Genomic DNA, 26,997 nt, shown 5'->3' with positions numbered 1-26,997 from the left:
TGAGAAAGCAAATCTGCAGTTATCAAAACTAATAGCCATAGTCACGGTCGGAGCTCCAGCCATGCTGGGATCTGAGAGAGGTCTTGTAGGGCTGTGTAAAGCTGACGACCGTTTTCCAGCATTTTGGACTTTCCACTGTATTATCCATCAAGAGCACTTGGTGTCTAAAAAGCTAAACCTAGACCACATTATGAAACCTGTGCTGGAAATTGTCAATTTTGTACGCACACATGCTCTCAATCACAGACAGTTCAAAAATCTCATTGATGAACTTGATGAAGACCTTCCATCTGATCTGCTTTTTCACTGTGCCGTGCGATGGCTTTCAAGAGGACATGTGCTTTCTCGTTTCTTTGAGCTTTTGAATCCAGTGAAGCTGTTCCTCGCAGAGAAACATAAGGAATATCCTGAGCTACATGATCCCCAGTGGATTTCAGATTTGGCTTTTTTGTTTGACGTGCTGCATTATCTGAATGGACTGAATGTGGATCTGCAAGGGAAGTTAAAGATGCTGCCTGACCTGGTGCAAAGTGTTTTTGCATTTGTCAACAAACTCAAGCTGTTCAAGACACATCTACAAAAGAGAGACTACACACATTTTCCAACCTTGTTGAAGGCAAGTGGACAAGAAGCAGAGGTTGTAAAAGGGAGTACTGCACGGTATGCTACGCTGCTTGAAAATCTTGAGCAAAGTTTTGAGGAAAGATTCTCCAACCTACGACAAAAAAGACAACAGATAACATTTTTGATCAACCCATTCACTGCTGAATCAGGCTGTTTAAAAAGTGGAAGATAAAGCAGCATCTCAGCTTGAAATGATTGAACTTTCTGAGGATGACAGACTTAAAAGTGTCCTGAGGGAAGGAACCGCGGAGTTTTGGAAGATTGTGCCCACTGAGAGATATCCCAATGTCAAACAGGCTGCACTCAAACTGTTGTCAATGTTTGGGTCAACTTATGTCTGTGAATCACTTTTTTCGACACTGAAACTAGTGAAATCAAAGCATCGCTCTGTTCTTACTGACACACATGTGAAAGAGTTACTACGAGTAGCCACAACTGAATACGAGCCAGACCTGAAAAAGATTGTGGAAACCAAGGAATGTCAGGTGTCCCACTGAGTCAAGTAAAATGAGGTAGGCAAATTTAAATCCATAAAAACTATTGCGTTATATAATTAGGTGTATAAGTTATTGTGACAGATATACTGTTGTTTGCGCATCTGTTGTGTGGCTCTTTGCAGTGATAAAGTATTTTTTTGGCTCATCATGCCAAACAGGTTCGCCACCCCTGCATTTAGTAGTCATGATGAAATGTTTGCTACTTGAAATAAACACATTTTGTATTATTCTTGGAATTTTATCAAACCATGATCTTATTTAAAACTGTTAACATTAAATGTAATTAAATACATGACCAGCACTTGAGCATTACTTAGGGTCTGTCAGTAGTGATCGCCTGCCTGATTTTTGTTAAAAGGTGGAGGTTGTACAAAATTTGATAGAGGTGGTCACCTCTCTCATACTTGTCTTTGCAGGAAAAACATTGAGTTATTGTAATAAGATGTGAGTGTTTAAAACAGTAATAGAAAATAGTGATAGCTATACATAATTCATATATACACGTTACAGGATTGATATGAATTCTTCTCTCCAACCAAGATGACACTAAACATAGTCTTAATGCTTATACATATGAAATATAAGAGCACTTGTAATGCAAATGTCAACCTTAGCATGAAATAAATTAAGTTTTCACCAAAATACGGAACCCGTTTCTGTTTTTTTTTTTGTTTTTTTGTCTAAGCAAGTATTTTACAGAACTTTAAAAATGCTCAAAAATGTCTCTGTCAGCTTTTTTAAACAATTATATTTGATTTACCAAAGTCACACAAGTGGTAATTTCACATCGGTCACATCCAAAACAACACTTTTTCCTCTTAAATGCAAAAAATATATCGTAAAATAAAATTAATCATTTTTGTTTTATAGAGAGCCAACTCTTATCATTTTGATGATTTTTACTTCTTTTGGGTCTTGCAGTTTAATTCACAGAATGTCTACTAAGTATTTTAATTTAAAGTACAAAACATGTTTATAATTAATAAACATATAAATATTTTCTATGTGAATTTATGTTCTGAGTTTTTACTGCAAATGTCAAATCCATAACACTGGAATTGCTCATATATAAATATAAACCTAACTTTTTTTCAGCTAAAATCTACTGTATATAATTAAGCTTAAAATTACTTTGTTTAATTTTGTTACTGGATAATAATGTTAGTCTTAGTTTTATGTTTTACTTTACACATATGTCACATGACTAAATGTAGGCCTAATAATGTTATTTTGAGTTTGTTCTGTTAGCAATTACAACATTTATTATTATTTTCTTCAATTAAAGCAAAATTATTTGAGATAAAATCTATCAAATTTTAAAATGACATTGTTTTATTTAGTTTCTGGACAATGTTTCAGAATCAGTTGGTGTTGTATTTACAAGTTTATTTCTTGTATGTATTTAGATATTTGTGGTCAAAATACTGTTCCTTATTATTGAGAAGTGAAAGATTAAAGATTATAGATTGTATCTAACTGTCTGTCTATTAATTCAGTTCAATTCAATAATTGCTTTATTGGCATGACAATTGTTACAAATGTATTGCCAAAGCAGTTATAAAGTTTACATAAAAAGTAACATACATATATAATAAAAAAAAAAAACAGTACACACAGTAAATAGTAGTAGTAGCCAAAAAAAAGATTATATTTATATATAACTATTAAATAAAATATCAACAATACATCATATTATTCAATATATCACATTGATATTCAATATATTATATTTTTACTCAACATTGATTATTCATACAAATCAATACAAAAATAGATCAGAATAAACTGTACATTTTTAGGATAAAACAGTAATAAAAACAATAAAAATCAGTATATTTACAATGATTAATTTATAATCATCTAGGTGTGTGTGAATGTGTGTGTCTGTCTATTATATATCTAGTTTAGATAGCTTGTCAAATATGGTGTTGGGATTTTGAATGTAAACAAGTGTTCTGGAATGCGCTGTCATAGAAACAGAAGAACGCAGCATTAAAAGTAGAAGACAGTTCAGAATCTCCTCATTGCGTCTTCTCATTGCAGTTGGTAATAGTAGTGTTCCCAGTGAATTCTGTTATTATGGCATTGAAAAGAAAGCGTTGTTCTCAAGGAACTCAAGTGTATGATTTCCATACTCGTACACCTCCAACATCCAGCGCCAATGTGGCTGAGAACCATTCACCTGTTGGTGTTGGTGAGGAGATTGAGATACAAGTGAGAAAGAAGAGGAGGTGGGAGAGTTTTGAAAAGCCGCTCTCCCTTTACGCTGAGGGTAAATCCAGTCACTGTTTGTCAACCTGACCATGCTTTGTGTTCACTAGATTTCTGTACATGTACATATCGGCCCAGACAGATTCTGTGGACATGTTTTGCTATTTCTGCTGAGAATTTTGTTAAAAAAGTCTGCAGATTTATGAGGAATGATTTTGAGAGTAAAGTAACTAAAAACCGAACACATACAATAAAAAATAACTTTATAACTTGTTTTAGGTTTGTAAAACAAATCTAAGTAGAACCAATTGTTTGGTAATCAAAGTTTCTCATAATTTATCCACTAAAAGAGAAAACTTTACAACAATCTGTATATTACATAAATCATTTAAATAATTGCAGATTATTAATAATATCACTGAAATATAAAAATGGTATAAATATCAATATTCAATGGACTCAATAATGGACATAAAATGTGTATGAATCAGATTTGTTGAAGGCAAATTATGAGCATTCACTATTAGAAATCCAATTCATGACTGTTTCTGATCTCTAAGATGAAGTGTGTCTTTACACTTTACATCAAAATACAAATCAATTTTATAAGCCATTATCATTATCATTAATGCATGTCTTACATCTCTAAATACAGATGACAACCAGTGGATGACTTTTCTCTGTGGCCAAAAGAGAAAACGAAGTTGTCACAGCTCTCATGTGAACGATTTCCATCCTCGTACACCTCCGATATCCATCACCAGCCTTCAGTCCACTGATGTTGCTGAGGAAAGTGAGAGAAAGAGGAGAAGGACTGACAGTTCTGAAAAGCAGCTCTCCTGTAAAGTCCAGAAGTCCAGCAGCAGCTCTAGTCAGGAGGACCAGACTCCTGTTCAGATCCACAAGAAGAGTTCTGAAGGTAAATCTAGTGGTCATTTGAGAATGTGTGGCCTTCTCTCATGATCCTCTTCAGTATGAAGTAGAGTACATTACATTAAGTTCTGTAAATATAAATATATTTTTTAAAAGCACTCTAAAAGTTTCAATCACTGTTTACTGTATTTTGAAGTGTCCACCATATCAGTATTGTGCAGGTTCATTTTCACGATGTATTGAATTATTGAATATTGGCATATGTCTATTCCACCTCAAACATTACACACGTGTCTGTCAGTGCTTGACATTTCACATCAGCTGCAATTATTCATCTTTTAACAGGTGACATTCTGGACCAGTATGAACTCGGCAAGGAGATTGGAGAGGGAGGATTTGGCAGCGTCTATGAAGGGAAGCGCTTGGAGGATGGCCTTGAGGTGAACAATTCCTTTATCATATATTATGTTCACTTTTTAGTGCACTTGATGTGATTATAACAGAAGTGTTGTTTTGTTGAACAGGTGGCAGTAAAAATTGCCAGAAAGCCACCGAACATGAAATACATCAACATCGTAAGTAGACTTAAACGTGTAAAGGCACTGACAACAGTATATTTGGGGAAGCAACACCGCCTAACTAATCTTTCTTCTAGGCTGGTCATCCTGAGCCCCTTCCTTTAGAGATTGGCCTGTTGATACTGGCTCATAGAGGCGGCAAGGTTCCAGAAATCATTGAGCTGCTGGACTGGCAGGACCAGCAGGATCGTTACATCATGATCCTGGAACGACCTTCACCCTGTGTAGATCTGTTAACCTTCATAATGTCTCTCGGCTCCATCACTGAACGCCAGGCTCAAAAGATCATGGAGCAGGCAACAACGGCCGGTCTCATGTGCTGCAGACGTGGGGTATTTCACAGAGACATAAAGCTGGAGAACCTGCTGGTCAACACGGACACGCTGGAGGTCAAGCTAATTGACTTTGGCTGTGGAGCTCTTCTCCAGGAATCTGGCTATGACAGTTTCTGTGGTATGTATTAAACTTAACACCTGTAGTCTGGACTGTCAATTTGACCAATCATGTATTTTCATGTTACAGAGAAAACATGCTTTAGTGTTTCATGCTGAGACCAAATCTTGTTCCTTCAGGCACAAAGGAGTACTTCCCACCAGAGTACTACCTGGACGAAGAATACCATGCAGAACCATCCACTGTATGGTCTTTAGGAGTTCTGTTATTCCTGCTGCTGTGTCAACGATTTCCTGAAGTCACGGACACGCAGAGGATCGATGATGGAAACTGGACTGAGCCTGGATTGTCAGAAGGTAAGACGTCATTCATCACATCATAGACGAGCAGTTGAAGTTTAAATCACACAAAATGATGGATTAAAACTAAGAGTTGGATATTGGATAATGGTGACAATGTTCTGATTCTAAAGGAGAGTAGAGTCAGATCTTATAGATGAATAAAATGACAGCAGATGTAAAGTTGAAGTTGATAATGTGTTTCTCTCATTTCTTCCCACCATCGTTCTGCACAGAATGCTGTGACTTGATTCAAGCTCTCCTGCAGGAAAACCCAAGCCAGCGGATTCCTCTGGAAGAAATCATTCTCCATCAATGGTTTAAGGTACTGAACTGTAGATCAGCTTCTAATGATTTGGAAAATAGATTCTCCTTTCATTTGAAAAAGTTTTTTTTTTGATGGATTTTATGGTTTTGTTTATTGTGACGAATCTGAATCAATAACCTTGATTTGGTGTGTGTCTGTATGTTTCAGGTCAAGGAATAAGAAATAAGGAATGTAGTGCAAATGGATGGGAAAGATTATTTGCACTACTGAGCACCACAGTTCCTGACGCTAAAAGTTACAGATTCAACAGGAGAGCTTAAAAAAAGACACAGCAGCAACAAAAAATCCTAAAAAAGGTCACAGCAACAACAGAAGATCCAGAAAAAAAGACCAAGCCTCAAGAAAAGATCCTGAGAAGAGGGCACAGCTTTAACAACGAAAACATTTGTAAATAAAAACATGAATAAAAAAGACTTTGTCGCACCAGTCCTGTTTTCATCAAAAATACATCAAATCAGCCAAGATGCTGAAAAAGCAGACAGCAGTGAATGAAACACTTAAACACATCACTTGAACACCTAAACATCAGGACAGTTAAACACATACACACTCTCACACACACTTATAAACTGATGTGACTGTAACTGAGCAAAGTTTTGGGAAATGTAAACAAATTTAGTAATTAAAGCACAATGTAGAAAAAAGTAAGAAGAGGATTGTGCAGACACTCTCTCTCTCTCTCACACACACACACACACACACACACACACACACACACACACACACACACACACACACACACACACACACACACACACACACACACACACACACACAAACACACACACACACACACACACACACACAGAGGCTTGTACATATCTGTAAGTTCAGACAGTATCAGTCAGAGGCCACTAGAGGACAGACACTAGCCATTCTGCTGGAAAAGCAAAGAAAATTGGTTCATTCCAGAACAAGTGTTGAAACCGCATAAGGCCTAAATGACCTTTAACCTTTGATCAGTTTTTCCCTCAACACTCAGTTTTTGTAAATTATAAGCAGTGTGAAAGAAAAAGCTAGATTTACCCAGCGCTGAGAATGACCTAGACTTGACCTTTGAGTTTTAAAATCCAAGACACAATTAACAGATGTAAGACTGTGTCGCGGAACCAACGGGATTCAACTAAAATAAAGTGGACAGAGTTTGTCGGCCATGCTGCTTACAATCTCAAAACATCAACAATCACACTCTTACGTAACATCATTAACTGTGTCATACATATAGGCGTTATAACCTGATTAACTTAAGAAATAAACTGAGAAAATTTCCGTGTGTGTGTGTATATATGCGTGCGTGTGTGTGTGAACAATTCTAAACGATATCTCAATATCTCAAGCATACAAACATCAGACAGCTTCTAGGCTTTTCGCACACTTAACCCTCTACCGCATGGTGTTGCCATATGGCAACATGATATTTGTGTTCATTCCCCTGTCACTGTTTCTTTAAGACCAACATTGAATTGTTTTAGTTGGAAAGAGAAGACCTTAGTGTAGCCAATGATGTGTTTTGGTTAAGATACATGACATGCAGTGTTTTTCTGTGGCGTGATTTCTGGCAGACTGGCGTTCATTGTGAGTAGTTGCTGAATGCAAATGTAAACTTCAATAAAGACAAAGCATCAACTCATGTCAGATCAACAAAGAAATCTGTAACATTACCTCCAGTAAGTTACGATGACATATTCACTACTCAATTTTTTTTATCAATTAAGTTTTCTGTAAATCGTTTAAATGTATGTGTTTCCAAGTGCCAACACTGTGGAATAGTGGAGCGTGCAATATTGCAATGGGTTAGCTAGCTAGCAAGGTCAGCTGTGAACTTTTAAGTTGCAACAATAACAACATGAATGCTAGTAATATATTGTTGATTAGGTGTATGTTAATGACATTTGCATTATGGATAAAATCTAGTTTTAATAGCAATACTACTTTTGAAGAGATATGAATACAGGGAACAGTGTATTAGGGAGCACCACCATGTTCAATGATAAGTGAAAGAAGAAAAGGACAGAACTGGCTCTTCCTGCAGATGAAAGTGAGGATGAGATTTTTTAGTGACCATGAGAATTTTTTATGAGTTTTAGTGACCATGAGAATGATGCAGACTGGACATTTGGTAAGAGCAGTGATGGAGACAGTTCGAGTAAGTTAGCTCTGAGGCAGATAAGACAGGCGTAGTAAAGTATAGTGTAATTTATAAACATTGTTAGCTAGTAGCTACTTTATTCTGATGTATCTGGATATACTAGACTTGTTATTTATTTGTTATAATATTTACTGGAGAAAATATTTATCTTTACTGTATGTTATATACATGACAATAAAATATTAGCTTTTTAGTAATATTAATCAAAAAAAATAATAAATGAAAGCTATTGGAATATCAGCTGCTGGAAAGTATGTATAAGGTGTCATTTATAAGTTAATAAAGTTAAAGCTTATAATACTGCAACACCAATTAAATTATTTCAAACAACAAAATTATTAATTATAAGGAAATTTTTAAATTTGACATTTGTAAGTTGGACCCACTGTTGGAATTACCTTAAAAAATCTATTCAAGCAATTTTAATGTCAATTTTGTTTATAGATCATATTGCGCGCAGTAGAGGGTTAAAGTACAATCTGTTTTTAGCTCCTTACCCAAGGCTGAGTGTAATCTCTGCAGTCTCATTAAAACTGCTTTAAAATGGTACAATATACATCCAAACTGGCAGCTTACATACAAAGAAATTAATTTCAAAAAATAAAAAAGGCAAATAACTCAGGAAACAGTCGTTTCTAATCCTCCACTCAGAAGCTCTCCATGACCTCTGACCTGGCTGGTTAGATAAAATTCTTTGTAAGAAGTCTACATTGCTGTTTTCTCAGTTATTTGCCAAGGCTTAAGATGAGACTAGAAAATTGAAGAATACTGAAGACGTCGATCAATGCTTGGAGTATGGATGGAAGTTATACATCAAATATAAAGAAACAAGAGACAGATGGTAAGGGTGGATTCAGGAGCAAGTCAAAATAAGACAGGAAAATAAGACAAACAACATAAAAAGGTCTTTTAGTGGCGATACCTTCAATACTTCATTGACTGTTTCAAATGCCAGTAGCGGATCTGCTGGTGCTCTTTATAGTTAATTACAAACTTTGACATAGTTAATCAGTATGAGACAAAAATATTGAATAATACTCCAGTCTACACACTGATCAAAAACTTGCAACTCATGTGTAATAGCAGCAAGAGCAGAGAGCTATTTTTTATATCATCACCTTGAAATTATAAGGTTGTATATGACATTTTTGTCAAAACTGAGTTATTCACATATTCTTATTAAATGACAACTTATCTACATTGTGGCATTTTATTTATAAATTCTCAACATTTTAAGGCTTAGTATTTAGAAAGCAAAAAAAGGTTTATCTATAAAGTCGAACTCTAGCTTAACTCTATAAGGTTTTTTTCTCTTCTTCTTCATTCTTTTATATCACATTTTACCTGTTTTTATGTTTTTTTTTACTCATTTTATTATTTGTTTTTATTTTTATTTTACTTGTTTCTTTTATTCTTGTTTATGTAAAGCACTTTGTATTGCCACTGTGTATGAAATGTGCAATATAATCAAACTTGCCTTGCCTTGAGCCAATCAGCATTTCCAATGCACGCATAAGAGCCAATCAGGATCAGCTATCTTTGTCATTTCGCCGGACTGCTCTGTTGACAATGTAAAAGACCAGAATGAAACACAACATTAGAGTCGACTAAATAATGCAGCACCACATAAAATTGAGCAGAAGCCTGAAACTGAAAAAGTGTGTAAATATGATGATTTAGAGGCATTTACTTAATGATAGATGCGCACATCTACTTTAGTGAACAGAACCTGCATAGGCTGTGGATAACAGGTAATAAAGTTGTTAATAATAATCAGTTTGTGGCACAGAGTGATTGTTTGGGAGCCGCGCGCAAAATATGAACAGCACTTAGCAGTGAAAATGAAAACGAAAGTGTGCACATCATTTAATCATATCTCATTTTAGAGTTATGATTGCGACAAGCATTTGATATGTTTTTTCTTTTATAGCGAACACACAGTTGTGTTCACAGTTGTGAAAATAAATGTTTACAGTGTCAGTATAACTACTCTAGTCTGTATAATGTTGATTTTACCAGTGAATAAATGGTCTAATAATGTTGTCAAGGACAGATTGCAAGCATAGGCCTATGGCTCAAACATAATTCAACATCAGAATTATTATAAGTAGAATAGAAATCTTTATAGAAACTAGTAGTTGTTTTACTAGTAGTTTAATAAAAAAAACAATAATAATTGCAGACTCATATTAATGTTTATTTTACATCTACAGAATCGTGAGAAAATCGAGATCTTTATTTTAAGCTAAAAAAATCGTGATTCTCATTTTAGCCAAAATCATGCAGCTCAAATTCTCACGATCTCTCAAATATGCACTGCTCACGCATAAGTTTTCTTGCTCTCAGTACACTGCTCTCTCAGTGAGATTATATGCAAACTCACAATTTGTGTCTTGTGTTCCCTCTTCCTTTCAAGCTTTTTGATATGAATTATATTAGTACACTATTTATTAACAATAACCACAATACTAAAATAGACAGAAAATAATTTTTAATCTAATAAACCATAACATTGTTGGCTATATGTTATATGATGAGATATTTCAAATAAAAAGCACTTAGACAAAAATACGCAAGCAGAAATGTAACTAATAGAAACACTTGCTAAGGTATTATAGCCTACTGTACTCTTCACTCTTCAAATAAATCTCATTATCAATCACATTTTTTTTATGGCAACTAAAATAAAGTGAACTAGTGTCTGTTGTCTTCCACATTGTTGATGAGATTGTGGAGGACATTTTCCCTGCCATCATCTTCATTTTGAGAAGAAGCTGTTCCACAGGGCCCCTGAACACACATATTGTCATTAAGTACTTTAATTACTCTGTTGTGGTAATATTATAGTTGCTATAGTAACACAACAAGTGTAATATAAACAAATGATCCAGTGCTGTAGTTTTTTTTTACAATATGGGGTAGATTGTACAACAATTCACCACACTTTACTGTAGTAAAACTACACTTTATATTTAATTTTAAGAGTTCACTATTCTTAAAGGGGTGGTTCAGAATGTTATTTTTAAGGCTTGGTTGTGTTAATAAGATGCAAAGCAATGTGTGCTCATGTTTAACTTGAAGGAAATCGTGTTATTTTTTCATAAATCTCACTTTGATTATACACAGCTACTCAGCTAACATGAAAACGACTGTCATATTTCCTAGTTCCTCTAAAAGGCCCACCCTCAAGTGACTCTGATTGGTCATCATCATAATATGCTGTGATACGCCGATCGGCTTCACGTCACGCCCTGACAAGCACGCGCGTTTTGTGTAAACAGTCAGTCAGTCAGTCAGTCAGTCAACACGTGTCTGTAACGAGTGAAAATGGGATGCGGCTCCTTTAACTGTTTCTGTGCCTTTTAGTGTGTTTATGCGTGTATACGATGAAGCATCTGTAACACGAGAAGCGCATGTGCGCGGGAGAGATTTTTATTGTTCTTTTTCTCTCATGCTCGGATTAAGTTATTTTCTGTGGTGACAGAATAAAGCACAAGATGTGAGATGAGACCTTTGTGAGCCTGGATTGATTTGTTTTTGATGTTACACTCCAGTTGGGAAATCATTGCTGTATTTTTTTTAAATCAACGCGTTACAGGACGTCTTTCATGCATATGCGGAATATGCCTGTGTAAGTAACATGAATCGTTCACATATCTTTTGCGACTTTATTGTCCGAGTTGTAAAACGCATAGCATAGCTGCCTATAGAGAGAAACTCTGCCGTCTCACACAGAGAGACGCAGGTGCTGGCCAAGAGTGCGTGTATGTGTATGTGTGTGTGTGCCCGTTTACAGCCGTTTGATAAATATGGATTTGTAACGTTAGCTAAGTCGTTAGCGGTTACCATAATTTCCCGTTGTTTACATCTTTGCTACAACACACCGTTAAAGTTAGACACTGTACATGTCATGATCAATTTTAACAAATAAAAACACTTACAGGTCATGACTCAGAGTTCACAGCGTCTCCTTGCTCCATCTTTGAGGAGATTTTAACTGAATCCAGCACTGAACTGGGAGAGATTCTGGAAGCTGTGTTTTGTCAAATCATGCTTGCTATGTATTTTATAGTTCTCTGGAACATAATTAATATTGAACTGTAAGCATTTCTGTGTTTGGGTCGTGTCATTTGGAAGCCCAACAACAGAAACAGAACAGCTCTGTGGAAACAGCAGGATGGCATTTCTCCCTCTGCAGTAACGTTACAGCGCCTCTGGCCACGGCCTTTACCTGCGCAGTGTGGGATGCGCAATAACGAACTTTTGTGATCTCACAGGGGGCGGAAGTATTTTTTGTAGTCCCCAAAATTCGTTAATTGTAGGCGTTGCTAAGCTAACTCTGTACAAATCAAGGTCTCCCTTTGCATTAAACTTTGAATATTTTACATTCAGAGATGCTGTTTATGTTCACACAGCTACATTACACATCAACTGAAGTTTAAAATATAATATCGTAGTGGACCACCCCTTTAATACGACAGTATGCTTAAGCATTCATTGTAAATGCTAGCCTAAAACATAGACAGTATACATTACACTCAAAAACACTAGTATTTATTATATAATTTATCTTAACCTGTAAGTAAATAGTGTAGCAATATATAAACCATATAAAAATTCTTGGGATAACAATTAAATAGGAGGATCTCTGGAGAGCAACAGAACGAAAGGAAGAGGAAACACAAGGCACAGATTGTGAGTCTGCATTATCTGACGGAGCGAGAGCAGGTCGTTAGCACGTGAGCAGCCCAGCCAGTGTTGAGTGAACGCGAGGAGTTTTGTCCACAGAGGAAACCGGCACGTTCTTTCACCTGATTACATAAATGAGCTTACGACATTTGTCAGTGAAATAACGCCATGCACTAACGTCCGTCTCGCGAATGCACTGTCTTATGCCATTTTTATCTATTTTCCGCTGCGCGTACTGCGAACCTGGCTGAGCCAATAGCCCCGGACCTTGAGCTCAGAAGCTGAAATCATTCCGCGTTCAAAGTAAAAAGGTCCCATAGCCAAAGGGATATTAATGACAGCACGCGCATATATTCTCTAGCCACGAACAGAAAATAGAACTGTGGTATTTTTTATTTGTTAATGTCTTGCGGGCGAAAAGTGTGTTGTAACGCACGCGTTACTGAACATGTACCGAGCAAAATATTACTGAAAATGTATTAGTAATGCCTTAAACTACTGCGTTACAAGAAAATGTAATACATTACTGTAATACATTACTTTTGTAACGCATTACTCCCAACACTGGTACTGGAAATGCCTGGTTGTTGTAGTTGTTATCTAAAAGAGCGAAGTAAAAGGGAGAGCAGTCGAGCCAGCCTGTGTGTCATCTTATTCTTTATGGAACGTTCATTATCTACACGGATATAATACTTTTAGAGGCATATAGATCTCTGTTTTATCTGTTTTCTTTTTAAGCAGTGCTTTAGCCTATATGTTCATTTCTATGGCCTAAAATGACAGGTTGAGGGGTTGGTCCTCTAATAGCACTTTATATTGAGAAAGCTATGTTCATCATGCTCACTTCATTATGCAGTGAACCACTTGAATTTAAAGTCAATAAAATATTGGCAACAATAAAAAAAAGAAAACAAACTGCATCTTGTAATGGCAAATATAGGCTTGTTTTGTCTAATATCAATATACCCAAGCTATTAACAGATATTGCCAGATAATCACTGTACCTCACCCATACTTTAAAAAGACTGAGGGGGCTTTCACACCTAGACTTTTGTTTTGGAACCTGTCTCGTTTGCCCAGTTAGCGCTGTTCATTTGGCATATTTGAATGCAGCAATCACGCTCGGATCAATTGCTTTGAAATTGCTTAAATGAGGTGGTCTCGGCTCGATTGAAAAAAACTCTGGAGCGGATCGATTGTAGTGAGAAAGCGATATAATCCGAGCCCGGTTATATCACATTGTTTTATGGATATGTAAAAGGCATACGGCTACATGAAGAGAGAATTAATTATGAGTAGGGGGGGAGGTCATTCATCTGCAAAATAAACCATGAAACTTTGACCAATGTGAGGAGAGTTTACTCACATGTGACTTGTTTTAGCTCTTTTGGTCTGTTTAGAAACTTTGCAATTTTAAAGCGAACCGCACCAAGAGCAAAGAGCAACAATATAACAATTGTAATGTCTGTTTTTGAACAACTGAATCGATTCACAGGTGTGAAAGCACCCTCAGATCATTTGTGATTCTGACCGTCATCCTTTCTTGCATTGTCTTGAGCCTTCGCGTTAACAATTATATACTATATTGTTATAGCCTGCATTGGTCACAGTCATAATGCTAAATCATATTGCTTTCTAATGGATGTAAAATGCTCTGCACTTCATTTAGTCAATTTACAATTAAAAGTTTTAAATGTATAGTTATTTAGGTGAAAGTAACTAAAAAGTAATATAAGAGTAAAATGTAAAATATTACAATTCAGAGACAGTAATATTGTAAGGTAAAGGATTACTTTAAAATAACAGTAACAAGTAATGTGTAATGTGATAGTTTGGAAGTAACTTGCATAACACTGTTTGTTAGCATGGTTCTAGTTCGAATTAGCATGTTATTAGCATGATTTAAGCATGGATTAGCATGCAATTAGCTTGATTCGAGCATGGGTTAGCATGATTCTTGTATGAATTAGCATGTTATTATCATGAATCTAGGAAGGATTACCATGTTATTAACATGATTCTAGCGAGGATCATCATGTTGTTAGCATGATTCCAGTGTGAATTATCATGGTTTTAGCATGATTATTGCATGGATTAGCTTGTTATTTTCATGATTCTAGTACAAATAAGCATGTTATTAGCATAATTCTAGCATGGATTAGCATGCTATTAGCATGATTCAAGCATGTTTTAGCATGATTCTAGCATGAATTAGCATGTTATTATCATGAATCTAGGATGGATTACCATGTTATTAACATGATTCTAGCGAGAATTTTCATGTTAGCATGATTCCAGTGTAAATTAGCATGTTTTAGTATGTTTATTGCATGGATTAGCTTGTTATTTTCATGATTCTAGTACCAATTATCATGTTATTAGCATAATTCTAGCATGAATTAGCATACTTCAAGCATGGATTAACATGCTATTTGGATGATTTTAGTACAAATTAGCATGTTATTAGCATGATTATAGCATGGATTACCATGCTATTAGCATGATTATAGCATGGATTAGCATGTTATTAGCATGATTTAAGCATGTTTTAGCATGATTCTAGCATGAATTAGCATGTTATTATCATGAATCTAGGATGGATTACCATGTTATTAACATGGTTCTAGAGAGGATTATCATGTTGTTAGCATGATTCCAGTGTGAATTAGCATGTTATTAGCATCATTCTAGCATGAAGTAGCATACTTCAAGCATGGATTAACATGGATTTGGATGATTTTAGTACAAATTAGCATGTTATTAGCATGATTCTAGCATGGATTAGCTTGCTATTAGCATGATTCTAGCATTGATTAGCATGTTGTTAGCATGATTCTTGTATAAATTAGTATGTTTTAGCATGATTCTAGCATGAATTAGCATGATATTATCCTGAATCTAGGGTGGATTAGCATGTTATTAATATGATTCTAGCTAGGATTATCACGTTCTTACCATTGTTCTAGCATGGATTAGCTTGTTATTAGCATGATTCTAGCATAAATTAACATGCTATTAGCATGATTCTAGCATGACTTAGCATGTTATTAGCATGATCAAGCATGTTAAAAGCATACTTCCAGCATGATCTAGCATGTTATTAGGATGATTCTAGCATGACCTAGCAAGTTATTAGCATGATTCTAGCATGATTTAACATGTTATTATTGTGATTCAACCATGATTTAGCATGTTTTAGCATGATTCTAGCATGAATTAGCATGTTATTAGCATAATTCTAGCATCACTTAGCATGATTCTAGTACAAATTAGCATGTATTTAGCATAATTTTAGCATGAATTTGCATTTTACCATAAAGCTAGGATGGATGTTATTAACATGATTCTAGCATGAATTAGCATGATTCTAGCATAGATTTGCATGTTATTAGCATGATTCTAGCATGAATTACCATGTTATTAGCATAATTATAGCATGAATTAGCATGATTCTAGCATGACTTAGCATGTTATTAACATGATTCTAGCACGGATTAGCATAATTATAGCATGAATTAGCATGTTATTAAAGGGTCACAAGCTGAGCTGTTGACAGTCGTATGTGTGTCCCACACTGCTAAAAACACTGCCTTCTTTCATGAGTAAGACTTGGTTCAAACTAATCAGCGCGCTCTATTATGTATGCAGTGAAACTTCATTAATATGCATGATAGCCTCTAAGACTGTTTACCAGTTACAGTTTTCAGATGGCAGAGAGACGCTACATTGTGTTGCTAAACGGGAGAACATGAATTGTTTGGAGTTACGGGTCGTCAGTGTTGCTTATATAATTTGCTGCAGTAAGGATTTTGTTTTCATTTCCCCTCTATGAGAGCGCAGCTGGACTCACGTGTGGATCAGTGCACGCGACGCGCGACAGAAATACGTGTTTTTTTTTCCCTGAGAGCTTTTCTCATCTGGAAATGGTGAAATCTGGAAATTGCTGCTCATCTCCTTTTAATAAAGACGCTGATCCAGTTTGTGTTGATAATCCTGTCTTTACAGATTTGGTAAGTGAGCTACTAGTGGTCTTTGTTTGTTTATTCAGAGGCAAAGTTAGTTTGTATCTGTCCGCAGTACTCTTCCAGAGTTTTAAGACAGACCTTAGTCAAATGATTTCTAAGTCAATAAAGTTTACCGTACATTAACATCACTACAATATTATGGACAGAAAAATCTGCTGTAAATGCTGCGCATCTGAGTGTAAATGTTTAAGCACCACAACCAAACTTACCATCGCATTTTGTGACAGGAATAACACACGCGGCTTTCTGACGCAACCTACTGAGTGCATTTAAGTTACAGAGAAATGCGGAGGGTTTTTTGTCTCTCATTCGCTGTGCGGTAACAAACATTGCATGAAAAATACATGCTTCCAGCAATTCCTCAAATGAAATATCTCGTTTGTCACCAGGGGCATGAAGGAAATTCCTGAATGAAAGAAGCCAAACTGCAGTTAAAGTCCACTATTTAATAATTTGGCAAATAATTTGATTACTGATGTCCATGTAAAAACAGTCACTGTCTTTCTCTTCTGCGTCTGTGTATGTTTTGCCTGAGTGAAAATCAGCACGTGCCCAAACTGACACTTCCATTTTTATGCAAAGATTTATGGACCATCCCTTTTTCCTTCCTCCGACACCCCCCCCCCCCCCCCCCCCCCAAACAAAACTGGACACGCCCACTTTTCTGACTTTTTACAAAGTAGAGATGTGAAAACACCCTGCTAAAACGGGGGGTGGGGGGTCATAGCCCTTTAGCATGATTCTAGCATGGATTAGCATGTTACTAATATGATACTAGTACAAATTAGCATGTTGTTAGAATAATTCCAGCATGAATTAGCATAATTGTAGCATAAGTTGGCATGTCATTAACATGATTCTACAATGAATTTGTATGTTTTAACATGATTCTAGCATGACTTAGCATGTTATTAACACAGTTCTAGCATGAATTAGCATGTCATTAGCATGATTAGAATATAAATAGCATGTTGCTAGCATGATTGGCATCTCATTATGTTTTCTGTATAAATTAGCATGTCATTAGCATGATTAGCATATGAATTGCATGATGCTAGCATGATTGGCATGTCATTAGCATGTTAGAATTATTAGCATTTGTAGTTACATACAAGATAATATTTCTAAACGTTTCTTTCTTACAGTATTTGGTTATTTATAGTTGTACAGGTAAATATACACAGTACAGTACACATGTCCTTACAAACTTACTATGTCATTACTTTGTACTTACAGTTGAAGTCAGAATTATTAGCCCCCCTTTTTTATTATTATTTTTATTTTTTAAATATTCTTCAAATTATGTTTAACAGAGCAGGGAAATGTTCACAGTATGTCTGATTATTTTTATTTCAGGAGAAAGTCTTAGTTGTTTTATTTCAGCTAGAATAAAAGCAGTTCTTAATTTTTTAAAAACCATTTTAAAGACAAAATTAATAGCCCCTTTAAGCTATATTTTTCCAGATAGTCTACAGAACAAACCATTGTTATACAATAACTTGCCTAATTACCCTAACCTGCCTATTTAAGCCTTTAAATGTCACTTTGAGCTGTATAGAAGTGTCTTGAAAAATATCTAGTCAAATATTATTTACAGTCATCATGGCAAAGATAAAATAAATCAGTTATTAGAGATAGATAAGTTATTAAAACTATTATGTTTAGAAATGGGTTGAGAAAAATCTCTCTTCATCACACAGAAATTGGGGAAAAATATTCAGGGGGGCTAATAATTCTGACTTCAACTGTACATTGCTATTGCATTTATTATTGTTTATTTGTGTATTTCAAGTACAGTATTTGTGTATTTATACATAAATATACACAGTACATATGTAATTACAAACTTTTAGTTTGGATATCATTATTATGTCATTACATTATAATTATTAATTAACAACATTGTATTTGCCTTGTTATAACAATGTAATTAGATGGATTACAGTAGGGCAGAGCGGAGCACAAAGTAACACTTGGTCAAATAATAAACAAAGTATTGGGGTTAGACAAACCATTTGTTTTTACAAACAAAACACAAGCCTCTCCTACAAATGAGCTCTGAAATTATGATCGACGAACCTATGGTTTCAGTGCAGTGTTGCCAAAAGTGCCAGGAGTAAAATGTTACTATTTACCCCACCTGCGGGGCAAGTTATAACAGACAGAAGGTTAGTTGTAACACATGCTTAAAAAGGCAGATTACACACAATTTAAATCCAGTTTACTTTAAATAACAGCTATATTTTCTCAGTACCTAGCTCAATTTATTTTTATTCTACATAGCACAGTATGTTTACTTATTTATTGGATAAATACATTTGAATTTATTTGGATTATTATCCATTATTATACAATGCCTTTATTTGGAGTATTAGCAATAAAATTGTAAGAATTGAAATATTGCAAATATTCTGATATATTTGACAATTCAAAACATGAGCTGAAAACAGAGACTGGTAACTTCACAACTCAGCAAGGGGAATGCGGGAAAAACCAGTTCCTGCTGCATTTGCATCTGAGTATGCTGAAACTCAGCTTCATCCCCCCAACTCACGCATATGGTCATTTCAATGTTTGAATGTTTTAGATTAACCAAACTGACTTTAACTATCATGTTTGATATCATTTGAAATGTCTCAGTGCGATTGGTACAATGGTCTCATCCTCTCAGAAATAGACATAATCAAAACAATAAATATATAACTTCAGGCATCTTTTGAACCACTGTGAAGGGTGTGACTTTTTACACACACCCCCTTCCTTGAGGGAATTCTTGGATTATTTAAGGTAAGGGTTGAGGAAAAACTCAGCGCGATTCTGCCTAACCAGATCAGCCCATAACATGGCTTGTTCTATGTTATGTATATTTCAAAGTCAGGAATGCATCTTTTTCATCTTGGATTTATCTTTGATAATTTGATGTTTTGTATTGATCGTTTATGAATTGACTGATTGAATTGGCATAATACATTTACCTGACTAATAAATTGTTATGTTTTGAATGATTCAAACAGAGTTCGTGTTATTATCTTTAGTAGATTGTGGTAATTTCATAGCACCACAAGCCCCTGTTCAGGTTAGTAGCGGATTAGAACACGGTAGACGGAGCATTGCGGCACGCTACACGATGTCTCTAGAGCTCCGACTAACAAATTGGCATTTATTCATGTAAACTTAGGCTGTAAAAGGATATCTAAGGGGATAGTCCTTCACCCGATAAACTTTTAATACTATTTAGATAGTATAGTGATTATTCAAAGTTACTACTAGTTTAAGTACGACTGGTCTGCTTAATTCTATAGTAATGATCGTTATATGACTAAATAGCTCTGTCTGATTTAGGAGGTAGCAGATCTATGGGGACCGCATAAAAAATATCCTAATCTGAGTAAGTAGGGTTCTGCCTTTTTAGGATAGCGGTCAATCGCCACTGTTTAGTGACCAAGACTGACATGCTTGTGCTTAAGAAATTATATACTCGGCCGGTACAAGATTCAGGATGTTATAGAGATCCCAATGAACGAGAATAACATAAAATGATGAACCGAAGAGAATATTCAATCATAATCTAAATTAATGTGAACGGAAACAAAATAACCTTCTCAATGTTTTATAATTGGAGTCAGATAAAACGAGGATAAACATATTAATATTCTAAACCACCTCATACTAAAATTGGAGTCAGATATGAGTTAAGTTTAATATAAATCAACATTGTGCACTGGAAAGACCGAACATGCAGTGAACCTTCATCCACCATTGGATACCGTCATTGGACCAACTGGCTGGACCCTACAAAATATTTTTGTCAAAAAAAAAAATCGATTAAAAATCATTTTATTAAAAAAAGTTCTCAAAATTAAAAAATATTGTGTTAGTTTAATTGGTGTTCAACAGTGTGTGGCTTAATTTTAACACCCTGTTACAACTAACCCCGCTGTGTCATGTTTTCCTCAAAACTGGCTAGCAGTCACTGTGTGTTTCTTACATCTTTCAAAATGGTTTTATCTTTTAGCCTAGAAGACGGTGATCACAACAATACAAGATTTCACGTTCATACTTTCACAGATTATTTTAAATTAAAAAATATTGACTATAATAAAAAATGGTTTCTCTTGTGTTTCTCATCCATATTTCACCGAACTTATTCAATAATTGCCAGGAAGACATCTGCTGACACTGTGGTGAAAACCTCGGAAGAATGCCATGATCAAGCCTGAGCAAATACCTTAAAACTCTGTGTTATACTTAACCCCACGTTACTTTGTGCCCTGTACTCCCCTATTGTAAATGTCTTCTTGTATACTTCATGTACAGTACAGTATGTTTTATACTGTGTGTTGAAGAGTACAATTGCAAAGAAATATAGAAATGACTAAAACTAGAGATTTAAGTAGTTTTCAGAAATCATGATTTTACATTCAGTATTGAAAATTTCAACTGCAAAAATGTTGAAATATAAGACTTTTAGAGATGGTAGCAATCAAGAGATATAGTATCATATTCCAACTCATTATGTGCTGTGAATGATTTTTACAGCATTAAAGGGATCATCTTCAAGACAATACTTTCTATATAAAATGTGTGTAAAATCTAGACTAAAATCAAAGAGAAACAAAAGTTACATGTTTTATGTTTAGTAGACGTGAATGAGTCGACAGAGAAGCTGACTTAAACTTGCTCAGAGAAACGCTGTTGCTGTCAAACATGGTTTACTACACTAAGCCAGTTTAATGGTGGAGGGATTGATCAAATAGGCCTATTGATAGAAGGTTTGTGAAGACATTTCATGCTCCCTTTTATTAGCATTTTGTAGTATTTTCAAAATATTTTATTATATATAGTATTTTATTTTAATACATTTGAGCTCTCACACAGCTCTCCCACCTTCTACTTACAACAGGGGTTGAGGAGGTTATCAAGCCATCCAGCTTGAAAGACGGAGAGGAAAAGACGAAAGTCTCTGCACGGGCCTGGCCTGAGGTAAAAGTGACACTCATCTGAGAGGTCAAATATTTCATACACAAAACATTTTAAAGACATAAATGCAAACAAACTATTTTAAACACTGCTTGGTGACTACAGTTGACAATGCTTGATTAAAAGTTTTGAATGAGCACATGACACTATTCAGGCATTATTCATTTAGTAGTCATGATGAAATGTTTGCTACTGGAAATAAACACATTTTGTATTATTGCTGGAATCTTATCAAAACATGATCTTATTTTAAACTGTTAACATTAAATGTAATTAAATACATGACCAGCACTTGAGCATTACTTAGGGTCTGTCAGTAGTGATCGCCTGCCTGATTTTTGTTAAAAGGTGGAGGTTGTACAAAATTTGATAGAGGTGGTCACCTCCCTCCTACTTGTCTTTGCAGGAAAAACATCGAGTTACTGTAATAAGATGTGAGTGTTTCCAACAATAATAGAAAATAGTGATAGCTATACATAATTCACATATAAACGTTACTTGATTGATATTAATTCTTCTCTCCAACAAAGATGACTCTAAATATAGTCTTAATGCTTATACATATAACATATCTTAGCAATTCCATGCAAATGTCAACCTTGCCATGAAAAAAATTAAGTTTTCACCAAAATACAGAACCCGTTTCTTTTTTTTTTTTTTTTTTAAGCAAGTATTTTACAGAACTTAAAAAATGTTAAAAAATGTCTCTGTCAGCTTTTTCAAACAATTATATTTGATTTACCAAAGTCACACAAGTGGCAATTTCACATCGGTCACATCCATAACAACATTTTTCCTCATAAAGGCAAAAATATTACATAAAATAAAATCAGTCATTTTTGTTTTATAGAGAGCCAACTCTTATCATTTTGATGATCATTACTTATTTTAGGTCGTGCAGTTAAATTCAAAGAATTTCTACAAAGTATTTTCATTTAAAGTTTAAAACGTATACAGAACGATATTTTTCTGATCCCATAACTCTGTGGTCAGTTGTTCTGGAAACAGTTTAATGAAGTGTTAAACAAATATTTTCTATGTGAATTTATGTTTTGAGTTTTTGCTGCAAATGTCACATCCATAACACTGGAATTGCTCATATATAAATATAAATCTAACTTATTTTCAGCTAAAATCTACTGTATATCAATAAGCTTAAAATTACTTTGTTTCATTTTGTTACTGGATAATAATGTTAGTCTTAGTTTTATGTTTTACTTTACACATATGTCACATGACTAAATGTAGGCCTAATAATGTTATTTTGAGTTTGTTCTGTTAGCAATTACAACATTTAATATAATTTTCTTCAGTTAAATCAAAATTACTTGAGATTATCTAATCTTAAAATGACAGTGTTTTATTTAGTTTCTGGACAATAATATTTCAGAATCAGTTTGATGTTGTATTTACAAGTTTATTTCTTGTATTTATGTAGATATTTGTGGTGAAAATACTGTTCCTTATTATTGAGAAGTGAAAGATTAAAGATTAAAGCTTGTATCTAACTGTCTGTCTATTATATATCTAGTTTAGATAGCTTGTCCAATATGGTGCTGGGATTTTGAATGTAAACATGTGTTCCGGAATGCGCTGTCATAGAAACAGTAGAACGCAGGATTAAAAGTAGAAGACAGTTCAGAATCTCCTCATTGCGTCTTCTCATTGCAGTTGGTAATAGTAGTGTTCCTAGTGAATTCTGTTATTATGGCATTGAAAAGAAAGCGTTGTTCTCAAGACACTCAAGTGTATGATTTACATACTCGTACACCTCCGATATCCAGCGCCAATGTGGCTGAGAACCATTCACCTGTTGGTGTTGGTGAGGAGATTGAGATACAAGTGAGAAAGAAGAGGAGGTGGGAGAGTTTTGAAAAGCCGCTCTCCCTTTACGCTGAGGGTAAATCCAGTCACTGTTTGTCAATCTGACCATGCTTTGTGTTCACTAGATCTCTGTACATGTACATATCGGCCCAGACAGATTCTGTTTTGCTATTTCTGCTGAGAATTTTGTTTAAAAAGTCTGCAGATTTATGAGGAATGATTTTGAGAGTAAAATAACTAAAAACTGAACACATACAATATAAAAAATAACTTTTTAACTTGTTTTAGGTTTTTAACACAAATCTAAGTAGAACCAATTTGGTAATCAAAGTTTCTCATATTTTATACACTAAAAGAGAAATCCTTACAACAATCTGTATTGTACATAAATCATTTAAATAATTGCAGATTATTAATAATATCGCTGAAATATAAAAATGGTATAAATATCAATATTCAATGGACTCAATAATGGGCATAAAATGTGTATGATTCAGATTTGTTGAGGGCAAATTATGAGCATTCACTATAAGAAACCCAATTCATGACTGTTTCTGATCTCTAAGATGAAGTGTGTCTTTACACTTTACATCAAAATACAAATCAATTTTATAAGCCATTATCATTATCATTAATGCATGTGTTACATCTCTAAATACAGATGACAACCAGTGGATGACTTTTCTCAGTGGCCAAAAGAGAAAACGAAGTTGTCACAGCTCTTATGTGAACAATTTCCATCCTCGTACACCTCCGATATCCATCACCAGCCTTCAGTCCACTGATGTTGCTGAGGAAAGTGAGAGAAAGAGGAGAAGGACTGACAGTCCAGAAAAGCTGCTCTCCTGTAAAGTCCAGAAGTCCAGCAGCAGCTCTAGTGAGGAGGACCAGACTCCTGATCAGATTCACAAGAAGAGTTCTGAAGGTAAATCTAGTGGTCATTTGAGAATGTGTGGCCTTCTCTCATGATCCTCTTCAGTATGAAGTAGAGTACATTACAATAAGTTCTGTAAATATAAATATATATTTTTAAAAGCACTCTAAAAGTTTCAATCACTGTTTGCTGTATTTTGAAGTGTCCACCATATCAGTATTGTGCAGGTTCATTTTCACGATGTATTGAATTATTGAATATAGGTATATGTCTATTCCACCTCAAACATTACACACGTGTCTGTCAGTGCTTGACATTTCACATCAGCTGCAATTATTCATCTTTTAACAGGTGACATTCTGGACCAGTATGAACTCGGCAAGGAGATTGGAGAGGGAGGATTTGGCAGCGTCTATGAAGGCAAGCGCTTGGAGGATGGCCTTGAGGTGAACAATCCCTTTAACATATATTATGTTCACTTTTTAGTGCATTTGATGTGATTATAACAGAAGTGTTGTTTTGTTGAACAGGTGGCAGTAAAAATTGCCAGAAAGCCATCGAACATGAAATACATCAACATCGTAAGTAAACGTGTAAAGGCACTGACAACAGTATATTTGGGGAAGCAACATCGCCTAACTAATCTTTCTTCTAGGCTGGTCATCCTGAGCCCCTTCCATTAGAGATCGGCCTGTTGATACTGGCTCATAGAGGCGGCAAGGTTCCAGAGATCATTGAGCTACTGGACTGGCAGGACCAGCAGGATCGTTACATCATGATCCTGGAACGACCTTCACCATGTATAGATCTGTTGGACTTCATAATGTCTCTCGGCTCCATCACTGAACGCCAGGCTCAAAAGATCATGGAGCAGGCAACAACGGCCGGTCTCATGTGCTGCAGACGTGGGGTATTCCACCGGGACATAAAGCTGGAGAACCTGCTGGTCAACACTGACACGCTGGAGGTCAAGCTAATTGACTTTGGCTGTGGAGCTCTTCTCCAGGAATCTGGCTATGACAGTTTCTGTGGTATGTATTAAACTTAACACCTGTAGTCTGGACTGTCAATTTGACCAATCATGTATTTTCATGTTACAGAGAAAACATGCTTTAGTGTTTCATGCTGAGACCAAATCTTGTTCCTTCAGGCACAAAGGAGTACTTCCCACCGGAGTACTACCTAGACGACGAATACCATGCAGAACCATCCACTGTATGGTCTTTAGGAGTTCTGTTATTCCTGCTGCTGTGTCAACGATTTCCTGAAGTCACGGACACGCAGAGGATCGATGATGGAAACTGGACTGAGCCTGGATTGTCAGAAGGTAAGATGTCATTCATCACATCATAGACGAGCAGTTGTAGTTTAAATCATACAAAATCATGGATTAAACTAAGAGTTGGATATTGGATAATGGTGACAATGTTCTGATTCTAAAGGAGAGTAGAGTCAGATCTTATAGATGAATAAAATGACAGCAGATGTAAAGTTGAAGTTGATAATGTGTTTCTCTCACTTCTTCCCACCGTCGTTCTGCACAGAATGCTGTGACTTGATTCAAGCTCTCCTGCAGGAAAACCCAAGCCAGCGGATTCCTCTGGAAGAAATCATTCTCCATCAATGGTTTAAGGTACTGAACTGTAGATCAACTTCTAATGATTTGAAAAATAGATTCTCCTTTCATTTGAAAAAATGTTTTTTTTATTGTACATTTTATGGTTTTTGTTTATTGTGACGAATCTGAATCAATAACCTTGATTTGGTGTGTGTCTGAATGTTTCAGGTCAAGGAATAAGCAATAAGGAATGTAGTGCAAATGGATGGGAAAGATTATTTGCACTACTGAGCACCACAGTTCCTGATGCTAAAAAAGTACAGATTCAACAGTAGAGCTTAAAAAAGGACACAGCAGCAACAAAGAATCCCAGAAAAAAGGTCACAGCAACAACAGAAGATCCAGAAAAAAAAGATCAGGCCTCAAGAAAAGATCCTGGAAAAGACACAAAAGATCCTGAGAAGAGGGCACAGCCCCAACAATAAAAACATTTGTAAATAAAAACATGAATAAAATATACTTTGTCGCACCAGTCCTGTTTTCATAAAAAATACATCAAATCAGCCAAGATGCTGAAAAAGCAGACAGCAGTGAATGAAACACTTAAACAAATTACTCGAACACTTAAGTACCAGGACAACTAAACACATACACACTCACACACACACTTATAAACTGATGTGACTGTAACTGAGCAAGGTTTTGGGAAATTGTGAACAAATTTAGTAATTACAGCACAATGTAGTAAAAAGTGGGTAGAGGACTGTGCAGACACTCTCACACACACACACACATACACACACAGAGACTTGAACATATCTCTTTAAGAGGATATATATAATGATGTTTATACTGTACAGACTGTATTTTTTATTCTTCTACAATAACTTCGGGGTCATTTTCCTCTCGGGGACCAAAAAAAAAGTTCCTGTAAAGTCAAGATCTACTGGTCTGACATTTCCTCATCTATAAGATTGAATAAAAACGTAAGTTCAGACAGTATCAGTCAGAGGCCACTAGAGGACAGACACTAGCCATTCTGCTGGAAAAGCAAAG

The 26,997-nt window shown here is 35.4% G+C and overlaps 2 protein-coding genes and 1 long non-coding RNA gene across 14 annotated transcripts in view; 2 read left to right on the top strand and 1 right to left on the bottom strand.

Moving 5' to 3' along the window:
• Nucleotides 1–26,997, bottom strand: part of LOC147832558 (uncharacterized) — a 206,014-nt gene that overhangs the window by 50,421 nt on the left and 128,596 nt on the right. For 2 of the 3 annotated variants that reach the window (XR_015516755.1, XR_015516754.1), the window contains one exon: nt 9,469–9,551. This is a non-coding gene — a long non-coding RNA (uncharacterized LOC147832558). Of the gene's footprint in view, nt 1–9,468; nt 9,552–11,932; nt 12,186–26,997 lie in introns of those variants that run through there. The other variant, XR_015516756.1, reaches the window with a different exon arrangement.
• Nucleotides 1,810–6,269, top strand: pimr76 (Pim proto-oncogene, serine/threonine kinase, related 76). 3 transcript variants are annotated; one of them, XM_087295706.1, is made up of 8 exons: nt 1,810–3,393; nt 3,988–4,251; nt 4,551–4,645; nt 4,730–4,780; nt 4,861–5,236; nt 5,356–5,532; nt 5,751–5,839; nt 5,990–6,269. In XM_087295706.1, exons 1-8 carry the CDS (start codon nt 3,201–3,203, stop codon nt 5,999–6,001), a joined length of 1,257 nt encoding a protein of 418 aa, XP_087151832.1. In that variant the 5' UTR covers nt 1,810–3,200; the 3' UTR covers nt 6,002–6,269. The 3 variants fall into 3 exon arrangements, with proteins under 3 accessions (XP_087151832.1, XP_087151833.1, XP_087151834.1); XM_087295707.1 differs by lacking the exons at nt 5,751–5,839; nt 5,990–6,269 and having other exon boundaries at nt 5,356–5,706; XM_087295708.1 differs by lacking the exons at nt 1,810–3,393; nt 3,988–4,251; nt 4,551–4,645 and having other exon boundaries at nt 4,689–4,780; nt 5,990–6,267.
• pimr80 (Pim proto-oncogene, serine/threonine kinase, related 80) lies at nt 11,271–26,473 on the top strand. 8 transcript variants are annotated; one of them, XM_087295715.1, is made up of 11 exons: nt 11,271–11,622; nt 17,851–17,875; nt 21,349–21,477; nt 21,609–21,688; nt 24,171–24,434; nt 24,735–24,829; nt 24,914–24,964; nt 25,039–25,414; nt 25,534–25,710; nt 25,928–26,016; nt 26,170–26,473. In XM_087295715.1, exons 5-11 carry the CDS (start codon nt 24,185–24,187, stop codon nt 26,179–26,181), a joined length of 1,050 nt encoding a protein of 349 aa, XP_087151841.1. In that variant the 5' UTR covers nt 11,271–11,622; nt 17,851–17,875; nt 21,349–21,477; nt 21,609–21,688; nt 24,171–24,184; the 3' UTR covers nt 26,182–26,473. The 8 variants fall into 8 exon arrangements, with proteins under 8 accessions (XP_087151841.1, XP_087151842.1, XP_087151838.1 ...); XM_087295716.1 differs by having other exon boundaries at nt 21,346–21,477; XM_087295712.1 differs by lacking the exon at nt 17,851–17,875.

This window comes from Danio rerio, chromosome 19 (genome assembly GCF_052040795.2).
Source record: "Danio rerio strain M-AB ecotype USA chromosome 19, GRCz13ab, whole genome shotgun sequence".
Lineage (NCBI taxonomy): Eukaryota > Metazoa > Chordata > Actinopteri > Cypriniformes > Danionidae > Danio > Danio rerio.
Note: the sequence above shows the minus strand (reverse complement) of the source record. Positions and strands in the feature narration are given on the sequence as shown.

Coding starts and splice junctions, on each gene's coding strand:
- pimr76 (XM_087295706.1), top strand. CDS start 3,201: ATGGCATTGAAAAGAAAGCGTTGTTCTCAAGGAACTCAAGTGTATGAT. Junction 4,252..4,550: donor CCACAAGAAGAGTTCTGAAG/GTAAATCTAGTG, acceptor ATCTTTTAACAG/GTGACATTCTGGACCAGTAT. Junction 5,237..5,355: donor TGGCTATGACAGTTTCTGTG/GTATGTATTAAA, acceptor TTGTTCCTTCAG/GCACAAAGGAGTACTTCCCA.
- pimr80 (XM_087295709.1), top strand. CDS start 23,393: ATGGCATTGAAAAGAAAGCGTTGTTCTCAAGACACTCAAGTGTATGAT. Junction 24,435..24,734: donor TCACAAGAAGAGTTCTGAAG/GTAAATCTAGTG, acceptor ATCTTTTAACAG/GTGACATTCTGGACCAGTAT. Junction 24,965..25,038: donor ACATGAAATACATCAACATC/GTAAGTAAACGT, acceptor TCTTTCTTCTAG/GCTGGTCATCCTGAGCCCCT.